Here is a 21,132-nt window from a genome sequence, read left to right on the forward strand (position 1 = left end):
GCTTCTGACTTTAGGGTGATGTCCTTGGGGAGGATGTCTAGGTCAGGCCTATAACCCTACCCTAGGTACATAGCTTCATCAGCCACCGCCAGGGCCTTCTAGTGATTTGTCCTCTGTAATGTTAATATGCAATCTGATATTCTGAAATGTAATGTTCAGTTAAGAGTTTGGTCCAACAATTGCTACATTTCGTAGTACTGTTCTCAAGCATTCTTGGTTTCGTTAACTGTCTTATCTTCTAGTATATGTTCTATTCTGCAATGTCGTGCTCAGTTAACTGTTTTGGTTCATTTGGTCTGTTGTCTAGACTGTTTGGTTCAATTCTGCAATTTGATTTTCATTTGTTGTGGGTACAATTTTGTATCGTTATGCATGCAAGAAATAAAATCAAATTTGGCTGTACTCAATACATATTCTACTGATAGTATGGCAACTCTTAGTTAACCTGATCAAGATCTTCCTTTTATGTGTTGCATGGAAACAATGGGAGGCATTGCGGTTTACCATCAAGGTTTCCTCATGCATGGTCCTTTCGCTAATAGCACATTATTGTGCAGTTGCAAGAATCATTCTAATATTTAGGTTTCTTACAATTTGGTCTTGCACATGTAGGTCATGTTGTCAAAGGCTTAGACCCATTGTCCGACCCATTTTTCATATGGGAAATGAGATGTCCATGAATATCAGTTAAGTCAAGAAACTCAGAAAGATTGTTAGGATAAAGAAACTTGCGACGAATAACAGCAAGATCTTTGTTTGCACAATGAAGAAGACATCAGTCAACTATAGGATGGTACTAACTCTTTTACCTTGTTTTTACCACTTGTGTCATTTCAAAATTTATAACAGCGATTTATGCATATCTTTGTTTTCAGTACTTTTCAAAGCAGTTCACCGATGATTACCTCTCAAACCACCTGCATGGTCAAGAGGCGAGGAAGGTATTCATTCAACACCCACGATACAATATTGAAGTCTTCCTGAAGAGGATGAATGTTGGGCGGTCAATTATCCATAGCCACTGGCCTGAAGTTGCAAGGACATTCAACATCACTGAAGGCTCAATATTCGCCTTCCGCTTCTGCAGTTTCTCAAATGAGACTCATCTATCTATTTAGCGTGTATAGTGCTACTTTCCAAAGGTTTTCGATGTTGCATGTGAAACTTGGTGTTGTTGTGTAATGGCGTAGCTAGCTATATCCCTCTTTGGTGTAACTGAGTGCTGAAGCTATCTGATGTAATTTGATTATGAAATTTTGGTTGCCGTTATACGAATATGAAATATCGGGTGTGTTCTATAAGAAATGTCAATTTTATTACTACATGGATTATCAATAATAGGCTAATTACCCTACTTATTGGGGTTTTCTATTGCAGACGGTTACTCTGACAACACCATGGGCGATGAACTCAAACAACCTACACGGTTTCTAGAAAGTAGGCGTGTTGGATCAACTAACAATCACACACGGCTTCCGACAGAGAACTGTTTGTGTTAGGCCACCTTGCACAAACGTTTCTGCACAAAAAATTGTGTGTGATATATATACGAACGGAAACCTTTTTCTGGGATTCACTGTGTGGGATGTACATATGAACGGAAACGATTGGGCTTCGATGCCTCACCCAATCGCACACGAGCTCATTTTGCCCCGCGTGTGTGGCCGGAGGTCCTATCCCCGATGGTTTCTAGGTCGTGTGGGAAGGACCCCCGTATCGCACACACTCACTACGCGACGGTTTAAAACTCCGCCGCGGAAAGGGGGTAAAAACCGTTTGTATAGCATGTCTCTGTACTAGTGATGGACCAGAAGCCTCCAAATCTCGCTAGAACTAATAAATTGCATGGAATTGGATGAACCTATTTTTGTGGGTATTTAAAATTTTGAAAGAAGAAAACAAAATAAGATTATAAACATGAGAGGGGCTCCAAATTGTGGCAACCTTCTCATGCTACCTAATGGGCAAACTGTCGGCTGGCCAGCTCTTCATGATTTGGAGGTGGATTTAAGGTGAAACACGATGAATACGAAGAATAAAGAGAAACACTAAAGAGGAAAACACTGACAAGAACAAGGTTCAACCCCAATCTTGCCTAAATCAGAAGCCAAAGTAAGATACGTGAGATCCAACAAATATGACTGCTCCTCCTCCTCCTCCTCCTCGTCTACCATTCCATCGTCTTTTGAGATGGCTGGTGACATATCCCTGTTTCGTGTGTGCTCTGTGAGGATGAGCTCTAGCTGCTCCTATTTGTTGTGTCCACTGATGCCAAGCACAAGGTACCAGGATGTGGTGCGATCCGTCGGCTGCTCCTCTAGGCGATGGCTCGGGGGTGGGTTGGTGGTTTGGTCAGCAGCAGCAATGGTGTGGCGGGAACAAGGGCGACCAGTTGAAAAAGTGCGGCTATGGAGTGGGATGGTGCTATACGGCTTGACCCATCTTGGCGTCGTCGTCATTGTCACATCAATGGCTTGCAATCTATGGGCGACGACTTGACACAGAGGACATGGTTGTGCGGCGGCGGTGGTGCAATTTCTAGCCTAGCGCATGTAGCTGCTCGGGTCGTGAAAAAGTGGTGGCGATAATGCATGAGTGACTCTGATTTTGTGGTGCTTCTTGAGTACCTGGTCTCGAGCTATAGGGTGAAAACACTAGGTCTGACCCGAGTGGATTATACCTAGCAATGTTGATGTTTTTGCCCCATTACATTATTGAAGGCATTGTTGGGATATGTTCGGGCTTGTTCTTCAGGGTGAAAACCAAGAATAGCCTTTCATGGTTGGATCTGGTGACAACGACACTTGAGCGTCGATCCCTTCCCAAAGCGTTGTTGTTGAGGAACATCATTGTCCTTGTGGTGTCAAGAGATAGTTCATGCGGAGATGGTCGTTGTTGTAGTTTGTTGATCGCTGTCTTAGTCACTTTGGGGATTTTTCTTTTTCCTCGCTAAGGCATGGCTTTGGTCTTGTATGACTTTGCTTTTTGTCGATGCATCTCTCTCTGCGCGCGCGCGCGCGTGTGTGTGTGTGTGTGTTGGTGTTAACTGTGTGCATCCTAACTATGAAAAAGCCATGTGTGTGCTCATGGTGTTTGTATTCACTTGATGTTTCATTTGAGTAAATAAAATCCACCCTTTGTCGAGAAAGGAAAATAGATTGTTGGGGGTAGTTTTTTCTCAAATCCATAAGGGGAGAGGTGGCCTTGAGAGGATAATTCTTCCCTGATCCACCAAAAGGAGGGCTTGAATTGAGAAATCTTCTCCCAAAAGAGGTCTTGATCTCTAAGGGAGATGTAAGCAAAGTTACCTAAAGGTATTTGTCTCAACTTTCCTTTTTTCGAGGGTACGCAAATTGCGTACCGTAGCTTTATAGAAGAGGAGAAAAACAATTTACAAGAGTGTTGAGGTGTTGCCAACAACCACAAGTTGGCCAAGGCCACACAAAACTCCAACTCCACACACTAAGCTAACTCCTCAAAAAATATCGCTAACTCCTCTCCCTCCGGCCATCACCCACATGTGAAGCTCATCGATTATCTTGTTGACTAGTTCTAGAACCGAAGATGGAGTGCCAGCCGGGCGAAAAACTCGATCATTTCTTTGTTTCCAAAGATGCCAACAGACTAGTATCACGAAAGAGTCGAAAGCTTTCCGGTTCTCCTTTGCTATCCTCTGCTGGGCGTTTCCCACCAATGCTCCAAAATGTCGTTGGCATTGGGAGCTAAACTAGGCCCAAGTCTTGTCCTAGACAACGCCATGTGCCAAACTTGTCTCGAGATGACGCATTTGACAAGGAGGTGGTCGACTGCGTCTTCATCCTGATCACAAAGGTAGCAGGGGGAGATGGCGTCTTGGAGCCCATGTCTTAGGCGCCGATCGGAGGTCCATATCCTATATTGGATAGCCAGCCACATGAAGATCTTGCAGGTGAGCGGCGCCCAGCACTTCCAAACCCATTTTGCAAATGTAACATTGATTGCACCCTTGAACAACATCCGATAGGCAGAAGCGGAGGTGTAGACTTGCTTCGAATTCCATGGACAAAATGCCTCGTCCTGTAAGCTGGGGTCCAACCGAGCGGCCAGCACATGATCCCAGAGCCTGATAAACTGAACCAATCCTTCCGTAGAAAGGTCACCCGAGATGTCAGACGTCCACCGATGGTTAAGCAAGCCCTCTTTCACAGTTCTTCTGTTGACCGTCTGCGTGCGAACTGCACCCCACACATCCGGTGCAACCTCCTTGGCCGACACAGCTCCCATCCATCTATCTTTCCAAAAGAGCGCGGTGGCCCCATCGCCAACTCTCCAGTGGACTAAGCTGTCAAAGACAGCATGAACTTGCGGGTCCTTGGCCATGGGAAGTCCATGCTAGGGGCGACTCGTATCAGTGCGCCGCAACCATTCCCACCTCAACCTTAACGCCAAGCCCTGACACTTTAGATCGATCAACCCGAGTCCACCCAGTTCCTTGGGCCTGCAAACTCTCTGCCAAGCAACCAAGCACTTCCCTCCATGTATCTCCTCAGAACCCTCCCAAAAGAATGCACGGCATCGTTTGTTCACTTGCTCAATTGCCCATTTTGGGGTGTCCGCAATGATTAGGTGGTGTGTCGGCCGCGCCATGACCATGTCGTGGACGAGAACCAGCCGCCCAGCTCTAGTAATGAGACCCTTCTGCCAGCCCGGCATGAAGTTAAGCACGTTGTCCACCACCGGCTGCCATTCCGAGCGCGTTAGTTGCCAAATGGACAGTTGGAGGCCCAGATACTTGCAGGGAAAGCTCTCCAAACACCAAGGCATCGCCCCTTGGACAAGATCCTTGTCTCCGTCTTCCTCTCTGATCAGGATTGCCACCAATTTCTCATAGTTGATATGCTAGCCCGAGGCATTTCCAAAGATGTGCAGAGCCTCTCTGACAAACCGAAGATCAGAGGTAGTGGGCCTGATAAACAGAACCACATCATCCGCATAGATAGAGAGCCTTTGCATCGGCGTGCAACCCGGCATATTACTCAGCACATTGCACTCCTGTGCTCTGGTGATGAGAGATGTGAGCACGTCCATAGCGATGACGAATAGGAGTGGTGAGACGGGGTCTCCCTGGCGTAAACCTTGAGCATGCAAGAATTTCTGACCGGCATTGCCGTTAACTACCACGCGGGAATGTGCCGTGGATAGGAGTGTAGATATCCAAGAGAGCCATGTTTCCAAAAAACCCTTGGCCCAGAGGACTTCGAACAAGAAAGGCCAAGATAAACTGTCGAAGGCCTTCGAGATGTCCAGTTTAAGCATGACTCCTTTAGCTTTACGTCGGTGAAGCGACCGAGCCACTTGCCTGACAAGCAAGAAGTTTCATGCAAGTTCCTTCCTTTGATAAACGCCGACTGGTTGGATTGTACGAGCTCATTCATGTGCGGTCTTAGTCTGTTTGCTAACAACTTGGAGCCAATCTTTGGCAAGCTATGCACCAAGCTAATGGGCCTGAAATCTCCCACCTGACAAGCTCCCCGCTTCTTAGGGATTAGCGTGATAAGCGCTTGGTTGAGGCGCCCAAATCCGTCGCCATTGCCAAGAAACAAGTGGTGCAGAGCAGCCATCACATCTCCCTTGATAGTACTCCACGAATTTTGGAGGAACAAGCCAATGAATCCATCCGGACCGGGCGCCCAATCCGCGGGCATCTCTTTAATGGTGGCCCACACTTCCTCCTCCGTAAACAAAGCGTCCTGGTCATCCAAGTTGATGGGTTGGATCCCAAAAAAGTCCAAGTCCACGGTGTTGTCGCGCCTCCTCGCCGTTCCCAACAGATCTTTGTAAGCCTCATAGAAAAGCTGCTCTTTCCCAAGCTGATCTGTGATCAAGTTCCCATCATGCGATATCGCCGGTATGAAATTCTTCATCTTTCTCCCATTCGCCACGAGGTAGAACAGCTTGGTACTTGCATCGCCCTCTTGAAGCCAGCGTATCCTAGATCTTTGGCGTGCAATCGTGCGCTCAAGTGAGGCAAGACCTAGTGTGGTCAACTTCAACGTCCTCCTAAGCCACTGTTCACCATCCGAGAGCGGGCACTTTTCCTGCGCCACATCCAACTGGAAGATGATCCAGTTCGCGATCACAATCTGCAGCTTGATATTGCCCATCTTTTTCTGCCCCCATGAGGTCAAGTATCGCGCCGTGTTCCTTAGCAAAATATCCAAGCCTTTGAAAGGGTCATGCACGGCTGGGTCGCACACCCAAGCCTCCCTCACCGCATCCTCATAGCCCTCGAGCTTGGTCCAAAAAACCTCGAATCTAAAGCGCTTCTGCGGGTGCATTTTCTCCTGATGGGTAAGATGCAAAGGGCAATGATCCGAGGAGGAAGTGGAGAGAGCTTGCAAGAGGCAGTCCGGATGCGCAAGCTCCCAATCCACAGAAACTAGGGCCTTCTCGATCTTCGTAAGGGTGGGGGAGTCTCTTTCATTGCTCCAAGTGAAGGCTCTCCCGTGCATGTACAGCTCCTTGAGACTGTTGCTGTCGACAAACTGGCGGAATTTATGCATCATGCGTCTATCAATGAGCGAGTTATTCTTATCTGTGGCTTGGAGGATCATGTTGAAGTCTCCAATAACCAGCCAAGCGCCCGAACAAAGCGATATCCTAGCCTCTAATTCCTCGAGGAAAAGCATTTTGTCCTGATCCTCCCGGGGGCCGTAAACCGTGGTGAGCCACCAGGGCGTACCATCTGTGGGCTAAATGAAGCCAGTAATGAAGTTCATGTCCCGCACGCAATTCGTGATGCTCACCAACTCCGATTTCCAAGCTAATAGGACTCCTCCCCTAGTGTCAGAGGCTGGTAAGTAGTAAAACCCATCATACGCTGGGCCCAGGCATTGCATCACCGTGAAAGTATCGATACAGGCGAGTTTAGTCTCTTAGATACAAAAAAACGAATGGTGAGCCGTATCCGCAAACTCCCAAAGAGCCTTCCTCTTGACCGAACTGTTGAGTCCCCGCACGTTCCAACACACCAACTCCAAAGCGGGAGACGACATGATGTCGGTCTAGAAACTCCGTAGCAAACTGCTCAAGCGAGCAGAGTCACCCTCGAGGCTTCCTCCATTCCAAGATCAAACGGGATCACTTCCCCAAAGATCGCTGCCATTGCCCTGAGCTGCGGTTCCTGGATAGGGAATCAAACATCTGCCGCAACTGACCCAGATCCTCGTCCGTGACCGCCAGTCCATCCGGTGTGATACCAAGTGCCTTTAGGAGCACAGTCTCCGCTGTCGTCGTGCTGGTTTTTTTGGGTGCGCAAGAAGACGAGGATCGCGTGTTCCGACGTGGTGTTTCCTGTGCAACACCCTTGCCACGGACAGCTTCAAGTTCTTTGAGGAGCGGAGGGGCGAGTTTCTTCAGCAGCCCAGTGCAGAACGCTTTGATATTCGCAACCGCAATTTGCTCCTTAAGAGGCAGCAAAAGATCAGCATGGACGTGCATGGGAATCTCACCATCCATGCAGCTGTCACGTTCCACCAGGCGAGGCGCCTCCATGCAGCCAACCAGCACCCGGCCCATCTCTGGCTCAGGATCGGTGCCAGCCCCATCCGGTCGGTCCGGCCCTACCACAGCACGCAGCGGCGCATCGGACGAAATTTCCTCCACCGGGGCCCACCCGGGCGGAGGCACACCTTCCTGGACCGAAGCCCCCAACAGCCCCTCCTGACGAGGCACATAGCACTGCCCCTGCGCAGGAACCATGACTTGACCGGTCTCCTCCGGAGTCATAGGGACAACCGGGCCAGTCCCCTCGGTCGCAGTGGCACCAACCTCGGGATTCGCCGCTTCCACCAGGACCAAATCAGTCGTTTTGTCCTCATTGCCAACCTCGGGATTCGCCGCTTCCACCAGGACCGAATCAGCCGCTTTGTCCTCTTTGCCAACTGTAGGGGGCAGCTCCTTGCCCAGCGCAGGGGATAACGTACGAACGGCCTCTGCCACTACCAACTCCTGGCCCGCGGTCCCTCCACTGTGATCTTCTGTGGCCAATCCTGTCGTTGGTGCGATCTCCACCGCGGGCACAACTCCAGGGCCAGGATCTGTTGCGGCCACCATAGCAGGCGCCTGACTGGCCGCACGCATCGCCGGCGGTGCAGAACGCGACGGCACACTAGCAACTCCCATGGTCATCGGAGGAATGCTCTAGTCGGACGGACCAACACGTCCCAAGAGAGCCTGTCGATATGAGCCGCCCGGAGCGCCACTCACCGGAGCGCCACTCGCTGGAGCGCCACCGCGAGCATCAATGTAACACCCCGCATGTAACTTGCCATATTTGTAACTCCGACTCTTGCCATTTTCGGCTATGTGTTATGATATTCCCTTCGTGGTCGGGTTTTGTTTTTCGTTTTGTATTTTTTTCATGTCATGCATTTCATATCATGTCATCATGCGCATTGCATTTGCATACGTGTTCGTCTCATGCATCCGAGCTTTTTCCCCGTTGTCCGTTTTGCAATCCGGCGCTCCTATCTCCTCCGGTGCACCCCTCTTGTTTTCTTTCGTGAGCGGGTGGCAAACATTCTCGGAATGGACCGAGGCTTGTCAAGTGGCCTTATTATACCACCCGGAGACCACCGGTCAAGTTTCGTTCCATTTGGAGGTCGTTTGGTACTCCAACGGTTAACCGGGCATCCGCAAAGTCCATTTGTGTGTTGCAGCAAAACCCCCTCTCAAACCAGCCCAAAACCCACCAAACTCTCTTCCATGTTGTAGGTCGTTCGATCACGATCGTGTGGGCGAAAACCGCACCTCATTTGGAGCCTCCTAGCTCCCTCTACCTATAAATATGTGAGACCCCCCGTATACAAACACAGTCCAAACCCTAACCCTCGTCCCTCTCCGCCGCCGGACACGTCCGGGCGGAGCCGGACGCGTCCACCTCCACCGCCGCCGCCACGTGGCACGTCTCCGTACGCCGCCGCCGCCGAGGCCCACGGGCCCGCCCGCGGCCCTCCCGGCCCGTCGCCGCGCCTCCGCGCCGCCGCCTCGCCTCCCGTCCGCCGGCCCCGGCCACCCGCGCCGCCGCCGGCCGTGCCCCTCGCCGCCGCCCAAGGCGCCGCGCCGCTCCTCCCGTCGGTGGCGACCGACGTCGGCGCCGTCGCCCCTCCGGCCGCCGACCTCCCCCACCGTCTCCTTCCTCCTCGTCGCGCCCCGCCGGCCACCTCTCCTCCTCCGGCGCCCGCTCCGGCCGAGCTCGAGCTCCGACTCCGGCCAGATCTGGACGAGGCACTGTAGCGGTTGACTTTCCCCGACCCCCCTAATTTTCCCCAAGTCTTTTGATTTTGATGATAGTGCCCATGTTCATCAGTGCATAACTCCTTGTATGTAGCTCCGTTTCGCGCGTGTAATATGTCAAATTATTTGCCTCGTGATGTTATCTTTCCAAGGGTGTATGCCATGTATTTTTGTGATCTCTATGGTGACTAGCACAAGCATGCAAAGTAGGCTCCGTAATATTTCCGATTTCAGGGACTTAGTAATTTCTCTAAGTCCTTGTCTGCTGTTATTTTGTTGCCATGTAAACTTGATGCTACAGAGAGATCCATGCATATTTTGGAGATGTTCAGTAAGGATGTTTTGTATATATAGTTGTAATTGATCCATTCCTGCAATTGTTTGCAATTATGGAGTGCCATAGCATGACTCAATCTTACTCTACGTTTGCTGTAAAATATTTCTGGCAGATTCTTAACATGATATGCAATTTTGCCAAGCTTATTGTAGTTGATCCATACATGCTATGCTTTTTTTCTTGCCATGGATAGCTTCATAAACATGCCATCTTGCTGTAGGTATGCTTGTTTTGTCATGCATTGCCTTGTGGTGAGTGCATCAAGCTCACCAAGAGGCCTTCATATTATTGTTTTCTGCCATGCTCTGTTTTCTGCTAAGTCTGAAACCTATTAACGAAACTTGCTATGTTTACATGCTGGCCATCATATCTTCTGGTCCTTTTTGGCTTATGGTCAGTAAGGGACTTTTGTCATATGCATTTATTAGAACACTACCATGCCTTGCTTTGCTATGTTAACTTCCTGTAGCATGTTGATTTCATGCTCTGAACATTGCTACCTGATGCTGTTTTCTGCCATGTCCAGTAATTTCACAAAGTCTGTGAACCTGTTATCTTTTGCACTTTTGCCATGCCTTTTTGAGCTTGATATGTTGTGATCTAGCCGTAGCTCAGTGTTCATCTTTTGTCAAGCATCTCCTGTAGATTACTGTCATATTCTTTGTTGCTGTGTTGGAGTGCTGTAGCATTGTTTCTTGTTGCATTTTAAGTGCTATCATGCTGTTAATCGCTGATTCGTGTCATTCTTGTTTTGCTTGCCATTTGCAAACCGTGCATCCGTTTCCGGTGATCTTTATATCGATTTCGACCGAAATCATCTCATCTTTCTAGTGGCATACTTGGTTTGCCAAGTTACTGCCTTGTTCATCATTTTCCTTCCGGAGCACGCATATGCACCGCATACCATATCTTGCATATCATACATGTTTTGCATCATGTTGCTTGTACATTTCTCGTGGTTGATTGTGGTTCCGTTGCTTGTGTTCTTGTCTTGGGTAGAGCCGGGAGACGAGTTCGTGAACGAGGAACCTGTTGAGTACGCTTACGAGGATCAAGCTTTCGACAACTCTCAGAACCTTACAGGCAAGATGACCACCCCTCGAAATCACTTCTATCTTTGCTTTGCTAGTTGTTCGCTCTATAGCCGTGCTGCGCTACCTATCACTTGCTATATCATGCCTCCCATTTTGCCATGTCAGCCTCTAACCATCCTTCCCTAGCAAACCGTTGTTTGGCTATGTTACCGCTTTTGCTCAGCCCCTCTTATAGCGTTGCTAGTTGCAGGTGAAGTTGAAGTTTGTTCCATGTCGGAACATGGATATGTTGGGATATCACAATATCTCTTATTTAATTAATGCATCTATATATTTGGTAAAGGGTGGAAGGCTCGGCCTTATGCCTGGTGTTTTGTTCCACTCTTGCCGCCCTAGTTACTGTTATACCGGTATTATGTTCCTTGAGTTTGCGTTCCTTACGCGGTCGGGTGATTTATGGGACCCCCTTGACAGTTCGCCTTGAATAAAACTCCTCCAGCAAGGCCCAACTTTGGTTTTACCATTTGCTACCTAAGCCTTTCCCCCGGGTTTTCGCGAGCCCGAGGGTCATCTTATTTTAACCCCCCCGGGCCAGTGCTCCTTCGAGTGTTGGTCCGAACTGAGTAGAGTGCGGGGCCCCCTCCTGGAAACTCGAGGTCTGGTTTTACTCGTAGGATGTCTCATCCGGTGTGCCCTGAGAACGAGATATGTGCAGCTCCTATCGGGATTTGTTGGCGCATCGGGCGGCTTTGCTGGTCTTGTTTTACCATTGTCGAAATGTCTTGTAAACCGGGATTCCGAGACTGATCGGGTCTTTCCGGGAGAAGGTCTATCCTTCGTTGACCGTGAGAGCTTATGATGGGCTAAGTTGGGACACCCCTGCAGGGTATTATCTTTCGAAAGCCGTGCCCGCGGTTATGAGGCAGATGGGAATTTGTTAATGTCCGGTTGTAGAGAACTTGTCACTTGACCCAGTCAAAATACATCAACTGTGTGTGTAGCCGTGATGGTCTCTTCTCGGCGGAGTCCGGGAAGTGAACACGGTCTGAGTTATGTATGACGTAAGTAGGAGTTCAGGATCACTTCTTGGTCATTGCTAGATGACGACCGTTCCGTTGCTTCTCTTCTCGCTCTCTTTTGCGTATGTTAGCCACCATATATGCTAATTGCCGCTGCAGCTCCACCTCATTACACCATCCTTTCCTATAAGCTTAAATAGTCTTGATCTCGCGGGTGTGAGATTGCTGAGTCCTCGTGACTCACAGATTCTACCAAAACAGTTGCAGGTGCCGACGATGCCAGTGCAGATGATGGGATCGATCTCAAGTGGCAGTTCGATGAGGAACGTGGTCGTTACTATGTGTCTTTTCCTGATGATCAGTAGTGGAGCCCAGTTGGGACGATCGGGGATCTAGCATTTGGGGTTGTCTTATTTTCATCTGGATTTTGACCGTAGTTGGTCTATATGTTTGTATTTTGGATGATGTATGAATTATATTCATGTATTGTGTGAAGTGGCGATTGTAAGCCAACTCTTTATCCCATTCTTGTTCATTACATCGGATTGTGTGAAGATGACCCTTCTTGCGAGAAAACCACTATGCGGTTATGCCTCTAAGTCGTGCCTCGACACGTGGGAGATATAGCCGCATCGTGGGCGTTACAATCAAGAACACCACGCGACCACGGGAGAACTCGCCATTCACCACTCCCCGAGAAGCTGCCGGAGTCCTCTGGCAGGCCGCTCTGGCCGCTGCCATCAGAGCTAGGAGGGCGAAGCCAACCCTCCGGACCCGCATGCTCCCTGACTCTGTCAATGTGGATGAGAGTCTTGTACTCCAGAAGCTGGCGGGACGACGGCCGGCGATCCGCGGGGTTGCCAACCACCTCAGGCTCCGGCACCCACAGCCGCTTGGCCGCCGGCACCTCATCTGGATTGACGCACCATGCCCGCAGCTTGAACAGCGAGAGATCGTCCCTGTTGGTTGTCTCTGGTCCTAGACTGTCCAACAGGCAGCCAGTGCTGAGGAGCTCTGCTGCCGTGTCCCACGTCCAGACGTGGGAAGGGACGCCCTCAATCATCAGATCCACCTGGGAACGCATCACCTTGGTCATCACCAGCGCCTGTCGAAGCCATGGCCTGAAGAAGATCTTGAAGAAGCCATGCTCCACCGAGTCGGCTGTTAGCGCCTTGTTGCGAAGATCCGACGCCGCGAAGACCACGAGGAAGTCTTCTGGATGGTACTTGTGCACAGAGAACGTGTGCCTGGGAATGTCTAACTGATCAGCGATGGCTTCTGCCGCATCTACACAAGAAAGCGCCGGCCGCGAGCCACCGACGTAGGCCATGACTGCCAGACGGAGGCGCCGCTCCATGTCGTCCATCTCCGGTGAGTGCGAGATGACACAGACATCACCGGCCGCAGCTGACTGCGCCAGCCAAGACCCCATAGGTACGGTGTCCACCGCGACTGACGAGGGCCGCCCCTGAGGGGAGACCTGCCTAGTCGCCGGCGACAACCTGCGCGCAAGTCGTGCTGGCGGCAGTTGCTGGCCGTAGCGCGCCACCTTGGCCATGGCATCACGCCGAAGCTCCTCCTCCGGGCGCGGACTCCTTGGGCGCATGCACTCCGAAGAGATGTGCCCTTCCAACCCGCAGCGGATGCAGAGTGGCTTAAAGGTGCAATCTTCCCGGCGATGTCCTTCCCTGAAGCACTTAAAGAACAGGCCGAACAGAACTGGCGGGATTTCGCGCCGCTCCTGAGAGGACGCCGGAGAGCGCGACCTGGGACGGGCCGCCACCGCGAGCTGCCGCATCTCCAACTTCCTTCGGCGCCAGAGGGCCTTGCGCGAGGGGCCAGGCTTCCTCCATGGAATAGCAGGGCCCGTGCCAGCGGCCGGATCCGGAACCTCCCCACCAGCCGCAGGGCGCGCGCCGGCGGAGGAACCCGCGGAGATCGGCGAGGCGGAGAGGCCAAGGCCGGAGACCACGGGCTGCAGCCGGAACGAAACCGAGGCCGGGCTAAAGGCACCAGAGGCCATGCGCGAGCGAGGAGAGGGAACCGCCTTGGCGGAGGGGGTGGGCGCCGGGACCGGAGTGGTCGCCGGGGCCGGAGTGGCCGGTGGTCCCTTTCCTAACCTTAGATATGAGAAGGAGTATAGTGTGTATATATATAGGGCCTGATGAGGTGTTCCCGAACCGCCGAGCCAGCAGCGACAAAAAAAACCCACGACCACGAACTGCCAGAACTTCCCCCGATCCCCGCCGACGGCCGCACCCACCTCTTCCCACCAGCCTCCGCCAGCGCCGGCGACGCGACCGCCGCCCACCCGCAGTATGTCGCACCGCCGCCACACCACCCCCGCCTCCAGGTCCGGCACCACCTGGCTCGCCGCCAAGCTCTCACCCGACCCCGACCGGCCCCTCCCCCCGTGGCGCGACCTACCCAGCACCCCCCCCCCCCCCCCCCCCCCCGCCGCCGCGGCGACCTCCCTGATCTGTGCCGCCGCGCGACCTCCCGGACCTCCCGCCGCCGCGACCAGACCCCCGACCTCCCTACAACCGCCACGGCCGCACCCCACCTCCAACCGCATCGCCGGCAACCACCGCCCCTCTTCCAACCGGCCTCCAACCACCTCGCTCCCCCTCCACCGCCGGCAAGGCTTCTCCTCCCCCTTGCTTCTCGGCCGGATCCAGTGGGAATGAGGCGCCGATCGACCAAGCAGACGCGGCCTCCTCTGCTTCCAACACGGGGACGCCCTCCCGCCCGCGCGCTGTTGTCAAATCACCGGTCGTCACCTGCTGCTGCTCCTGGGTGGTGGTGCGGTCTCCCTGCTTGGCCGCCGTGGGGAGCCTGCTGGATGGCTCACACGCCTCCCCAACTGCAGCGTCAAGGCCGTTCAACACCGCAACCCAAGGCCGTTCAACGTCACAACCCAATGTCGTTCCACTCCCATGATCTCCCTCTTCTCTGACCCTGCCGAGGACTGGAGTGCAGCGCCACTGCCTCTGGTGCTTTTCCACCTCCTCTGAATCCCACTGGTGGAGTTCCCCTTTGAACAATGCCGCAAATTCCGGAGGAATTTGTTCCATTTAGCAATTTGTGTTATGATGTTTTTGTACTTGCTGTTGTAGCTCAACCCTGCCCAATGACGTTGCCGGCGGCCTCCTCCCGCGACGAGCTGGCTCTGATCGCACGGCCATGGCAGGCTCCCTTGCAGAGAGTTGGCTCTGGTCGTGGTCGAGGCCGCTGTCGCTTTTGGACGTTGTACACCAAGTGCAAAGATGTTTTGTGAAAGTTCTAGTACAGCTATACGGCGGCCGCCCTGAAGTTCTACTATGGATGTATGCCAAGTTCTACGACGGCTATACGCCGGCTATCACGCCAGTTTGCATGACTTGCTGCTGCTGGTTATATACTTTCAACCTTTTAGCTTGCTGTTTTGAAGTCTCCCTAGAACATTCTTCTAAACTTGTGATATGAAGCTGCTACTTTTGTGATCGATTGGATATATACATTCGATTTCTCTTCTCCCAGGCATGTGTAGCTGTTTGCTTGTGCGGACACAACTCACATAGTCTCCCAAATCTCCAAAAGAACCAAAGTTCAGTTTCTATCAAGTTACAAGTTCAGAGTTTATTTCTTTAATATCTGAAGAAGACTTGTAAACGATTATACCGTTCACTGCTCAAAAAGAAGACTTGTACTTCTCTGCTCGTCTCTCCCCGTGAACCATGATGTCTAGTAGTTTGTGAAGAATGATGTTAACTACAAATGTATAGTAGTTTATGAACCATGATGTTAACTGAATTTCTTTGCAGCTCGGCGTATTGCTGCTGGAGCTGGTGTCCATGCAACAGCGTGCGTCAGGGACTCCTTCCTCGTTGACACAGACGGAGGAGCGCACAACCTTGGCGCTGCAGAGCATTATACGTTGTTGTAAAGTTGGCTCACTTATATTTGGAATAAGGAAAAACGGCTGAAGGTCAAAAGAATGTTAAAGTATATTTTCTGGAACACCAACACTCTCTCGACATCAATGTTGGCAAGTTTTTGCACTTGCGTTCTGCAGAACAAAAGAAAAGTTGTGGCTTTGTTGTTCCATGCCGAATTATTAAGCTAATTGATGGACGCAATGTGCCGAGAACAAAATTTGAAGAAATTAACTGAAGATCGCGTTGACTCTTAATGGATCCATGTATGCGTGTGCGCCACCGAAGTTCAACTATGGACTGGAGAGCCGGAGGAGATGGCGAGCGTCAGCGTGATGGAGGATTGTGGGCCAACTCAAATGCCATGCACGGTCTTGCGTTAGTGTGCTTTGGTGTGTGCGTTCTTAGTGTGGTGTGACCGCTTGAGTGTGTGTTTGTGTGTGCATTATAGCAAGCGTACTTGCTGTGTGGTACCCCTTGTGTCCTTGCTGGGTGTGTGATCCCACGTGTGTGATTTTAAATAGAAACTTTGTCCTTGAAAAAAAGCAGAAATTTTAAAACAGAGTCTACTTTTAACATGTACAATTTCAATTTGAAAAAAAGCCACACCTAACAAAGTCCACGATTCAAAATTTTGGAAGTTCATATATAACAATTAGGTCAGTGTGTACACACACACACACACACCCACACACACACACACACACACACACACACACACACACACATATATATATATATATATATATATATATATATATATATATATATATATATATATATATATATTAGGATTTTGAATAAAAAACACTATTAGTTCACGAATAAAGAACAGAGAAGAGAAGGAAGAACAAAGAAGAGAAGGAAGTTCGATGTTTACGACAAATTATCGAGATTTTTTTCATTACTAAAAGGAAAATAAAACCTAAAAAGGTGACTTTCTCGTTAAAAAACTAGAAGTTCAAATACAAATAGTGGAGAGGTTCAATGCTTATTACTACATTAGGATTTTTCCGTTACTAACAAATAACCCAAGAAGGCCAAATTAAAAAATAGAGCAACTCAAAAATTATAGAGAAAATGTAATTTCCCCGTTCTACAAAAAAACCTAGAGGTTCAGATTTTAATAATGGGGAAGTTCAATGCTTATTATAATATCAAGAAGGTCAAATTGAAAAAACCAAGCAATTCAAAAAAATTATAAAAAAAGATTTTCCTTCTTTTAAAAATAAGACCTAGAACTTCAACTTCAAATAATTGAGGAGTTCGATATTTATTACATAGCTAGTACTTTTCCTGTTACTAATGAATAACATCAAGAAGTCCAAAGCTAAAAAAAATGTGAAGTTGTTTAATGTTTATAAAAACTGAGATTTTCCTCAATGCTAAAATATTAAAACCAAGAAGTTCAATTTCAAAAAACGAAGTAGTTCAATGTATATAAAAAAACTAAGGTTTTCAAGTTACTAGAGAATAAAACCAACAAGTTCAATTGGAAAAAGCGGAGCAGTTTCATATTTATTTGAAAATAGAATTTTCTAATTACTAAAGAATAAAACTAATAATTTCAATTTCAAATGATGAAGAAGTTTGATGTTTATAAAAATACACAATGAAGTTCAAATAAAAAAGGTGTGATTTTAGGTGAGCCAAATTTTTGTGCGGATGTGCTTTGCATGTGCTTGTGCGTAGTACATTGAATAGAACAAAAAAACTATTTTGGGTGCCTTCTAAAATGTTTGTCCTATTGCTTATGAGAATTGACCCAAAATTTCCTATTGTTTTTGCACATGTTGGATTCAAGGGAAAATGTGTATAAAAAAGGTGTGATTTCAAAAGTTCAACTGTAAGGAACATCGAAGTTCAAACCAAAAAAATGTAAACAAAAAAACATGGAATTCAAAGAATAAAAACTATGGAGTTTTATGAAAAAACATTAATAGCATGCGAAGTTCATGTTTCAGAAATTTCGAAGTTCACGTGTACCACGTACAGAAGAAAAATGATCAAATGAAAAAAGTGACCGCCTAGGCATTTCACCGAAAAGCAAAAAAATGCATAAAATGTCGCGACAAAATTCTATAAGAGGTTCAAATTTAAAAACCGAAGCAGGTCCACGTTAAAAAATGAAGTTTCTAATATCTAAAAGACAAATTTGGAAGTTCAAAATTTTTGAGCGAGAAGTTAAAAAAAAGTTCAAAAATCTTTATAACGGATTTTCCCCGTTTGTAAAAAAATCAGAGAAGTTCAAATTAGAAAGAGAAGCATTTCAAAAAGATTGTATAAAAATTGATTTTTCCCATTCTATAAAAACTAGAAGTTCAAATTAAAATAACAGCGCGGTATCATTGTTTATATAAAAAAGCATTTTCCCCGTTACTAACCAATAAAACTAAGAAGTTCAAAACTTTTAAAATGGTGAAGTTCGATGTCTATAAAAAATTCAGAATTTTCATATTATTAAAAAATAAAACCAAGAAGTTCAAAATTTTAAAACAAAGAAGTTCAGAAAACTCGATTTTCCTCGTTACTAAAGAATAAAACTAAGAAGTTCAAATTAAAATAACAGAGAAGTTCAAGTACTGCTAGGAATGCATTTCAGGTGAGAATAAAAGTATAGAAAAATAAAAGCTTAAAAGGATTGTTGAAAAAAGTTCTAGTACTCTGTCCGGGGCATTTCAAAAATTCTTGCGAGAGAGATTCACTTTGTATTTCCATGTTCGAAAACACAACAAAGTAAATTGTTTTTTGCGTTTTAAAATAATTCTCTCAATCCACAAGGAAGTTCAGTTATTATTTTGGAGCAATTTGATTTCAAAAAGAAAATAAAAATTCAAATTATAAAAATGGAAAAAGTTCATGTACTACATGGTGTGTGTTTAAATATGAGAAAAAATAATTAAAAGGCAAGGTCCAAATTTTTTTTGTTATAAGTTCAAGTCCTCGGTCGGAGAAAGTTGAAAAAAATATTGTGATAGAGGTTTGTACAAAAGGAATATCATTTGTGTAACACTGACGAATGGATGAGAAAAATTACAAACGAAAATACGTCACATAAGTTCAACGTGAAAACAACAGGAAGTTCAACTACTACGTTGAATGAATTTCAGATGAAAAACTTTTAAAACCGTCGCGAGTATGAAAAATGATCAACGCAGGAAAGTTGCGTAGTTACAACAGCTTTCCATTTGTATATCACATGCTCAATTCCAGTGAGTGGATGGAGAACTACGAGAAAAAACACGTGAAAACAGAGTGAAGTTCAAGTAGACATGGCGAGAAGTTCAAGTTCTTCACACGGTGCATTTTCGAAGAATCTGTTTCGCGATGAAGGCAGAACGAATGATCTCGCCATTTTCAAAATTACTTGAAAATGGCTAGGAATCAGAGAAAACCATCAAAATGAAAAAGTTTCGCATTTTCAGTAGTTTTTCAACGGTATATTATTTTCCCCATTCCGGTAAATTTTATAGAGATTACGTCGAAAATACGTTTTTAGCCATTTTCAAAATTGACTTAAAACCGTAAACAATTGAGAGAAACAATATACAACAAAAAGTTTCACATTTCCTCAGGCTTTCCAATGCCATATCATTTGCTGCATTCGGACGTACGGTTACAAAATTAGCTCGAAAATACAAACTCGATGCAACTTGGACCGTTTTCTAAATTACTTTTAAGGGATAATTAGATTTATGCCCCTAGTTGTGTCCCACTCGTCTGTTTTACCCCTAATTTCCAAAAGTCACCGGTTCTGTCCAAGTCACTTTGCTCCTCTTACGCTTTTGCCCTTTGACCGTTTGACCATCAGTTTGAAAACTTCATAACTAATTCATACTAAATCAGAAAAATGCAAATAAGAAACCAAAATGTTCAAAAAAACATCACCTATATGTCAGTGTCATTTGCATTCATGAAAAAAGTGTTGGAAAGTGCACATCCAAGTTTTAGCTCTTTTGACACCACCGTGAATAGTAAAATCTAAAAAAATTCAAAAAAATCAAAAAAAATATGGTGGCAAAGAACGACAAATGTTCTAAGTGCTTGTCAAGTTTCATCAGGGAACGACATTCGTGGAAGTCGTGGCAAAAAAATAATCTATTTTGGAGTGCTGATTGTTTTTTTTTGCTGAGGCACCCACAAATCTCATTCCCTCATGAAACTTGGCAAGCACTTCAAACATTTGTCATTCTTTGCCACCAAATTTGTTTTTGATTTTTTTGAATTTTCTTGATTTTACTATTGATGGTGGTAGCATAAGAGCTAAAACTCGGATGGGCACTTTCAAACACTTTTTTTCATGAATGCAAATGACACTGACATATAGGTGATGTTTTTCCGAACATTTTGGTATCTTATTTGCATTTTTTTGATTTAGTATGAATTAGTTATGAAGTTTTCAAACTGACGGTCAAACGGTCAAAGGGCAAAAGCATAAGAGGAGCGAAGTGACTTGGACAGAAGCGGTGACTTTTGGAAATTAGGGGTAAAACAGCCGAGTGGGACACAACTAGGGGCATAAATCTAATTATCCCTACTTTTAAACCATTCAAAATTAGAAAAAACTTTAAACATGGAAAAGTAGCAAAGTTTCATAAGCTTTCCAACACCGTATCATTTGCCTCAATTTGATTAGCCGTTTAGAAATGACATCAAAAATACGAACTCGACTGTTCGGTTTGCGGAATTTTACGATTTTCTAAATTACTCTTTAACCGTAGGGAATTAGAGAAAACTTTCAACATGTGGAAGGAGCGGTTTTGCAGTAGCTTTCCAACAAAATATTATTTTCCTCATTCCAACAAACAGTTTTGAAATGCAATCGAAAATACAATTCATGTTTTTTGTATGAAGAAAAAACAGTTTTCAAAACTGCTCTTAAACCGCTTATATTTTGCCAAAAATTTAACTTGGGTCATGATACTCGTGTCCATAGCTTTCCAACGGTATATCGCAAGCCCCATTTGGGAATGTTTGCGGAAGTTCAACCTAGCACTAGGGGAAGTTCAGGTCGAACAACTCAGGCAATAAAATTGCAACAGAGGCATGTCTCATCACGACCCGAGAGCAAATCCGCCAATAAGCGAGATTCATGTTTAATACGGGCATTTAGTTGCTAAAAACATTTGTAGATTAAACTTACATTACATAGAACATGACTGACCAAAAAAATTCACGCGGGGAGACACAGTTGAGAAGATAGCCCGAAGGTCGGGTTCCTACACAGGGAAGTTCACGCGTGTAACTCAGGAAGTTCATGTTGTGATCAGAATAATATTTTGATCCTGTGATCAGAATAGTGTTTATATATATATATATATGTATGTATGTATATATATATATATATGTATGTATATATATATGTGTATGTATATATATATATGTATGTATATATATACACACACACTAGAGCTGAACGGGTACATGGGAGGAGAGATACACGGGCACTTGCCCAAAAACTGTGCGCATATAGTACTACCGGACAGGGGGCAGGCAGTGTGGTGGTGCAAACTTCCAGGGCGCCCAGGTGTCTGGTTGTTGGCGACAGCGCC

The 21,132-nt window shown here is 46.9% G+C and overlaps 1 protein-coding gene across 1 annotated transcript; it reads left to right on the forward strand.

Moving 5' to 3' along the window:
* Positions 1 to 13,830: 13,830 nt before the first annotated feature.
* Positions 13,831 to 15,640, forward strand: LOC123076272 (uncharacterized). The gene is made up of 2 exons (XM_044498613.1): positions 13,831 to 14,019; positions 15,470 to 15,640. The coding sequence occupies exons 1-2, from the start codon at positions 13,831 to 13,833 to the stop codon at positions 15,629 to 15,631; spliced, it is 351 nt and encodes a 116-aa protein (XP_044354548.1). The 3' UTR covers positions 15,632 to 15,640.
* Positions 15,641 to 21,132: the final 5,492 nt, after the last annotated feature.

Source organism: Triticum aestivum, chromosome 3D, assembly GCF_018294505.1.
Source record: "Triticum aestivum cultivar Chinese Spring chromosome 3D, IWGSC CS RefSeq v2.1, whole genome shotgun sequence".
In the NCBI taxonomy this organism is placed as follows: Eukaryota; Viridiplantae; Streptophyta; class Magnoliopsida; order Poales; family Poaceae; genus Triticum; species Triticum aestivum.

Bases quoted from the DNA above. Each gene is read 5' to 3' on its own strand.
- LOC123076272 (XM_044498613.1), top strand. From the start codon at position 13,831: ATGAGGTGTTCCCGAACCGCCGAGCCAGCAGCGACAAAAAAAACCCAC. The intron at 14,020-15,469 runs GTCCGGCACCAC...ATTTCTTTGCAG, and splicing joins CACACCACCCCCGCCTCCAG to CTCGGCGTATTGCTGCTGGA.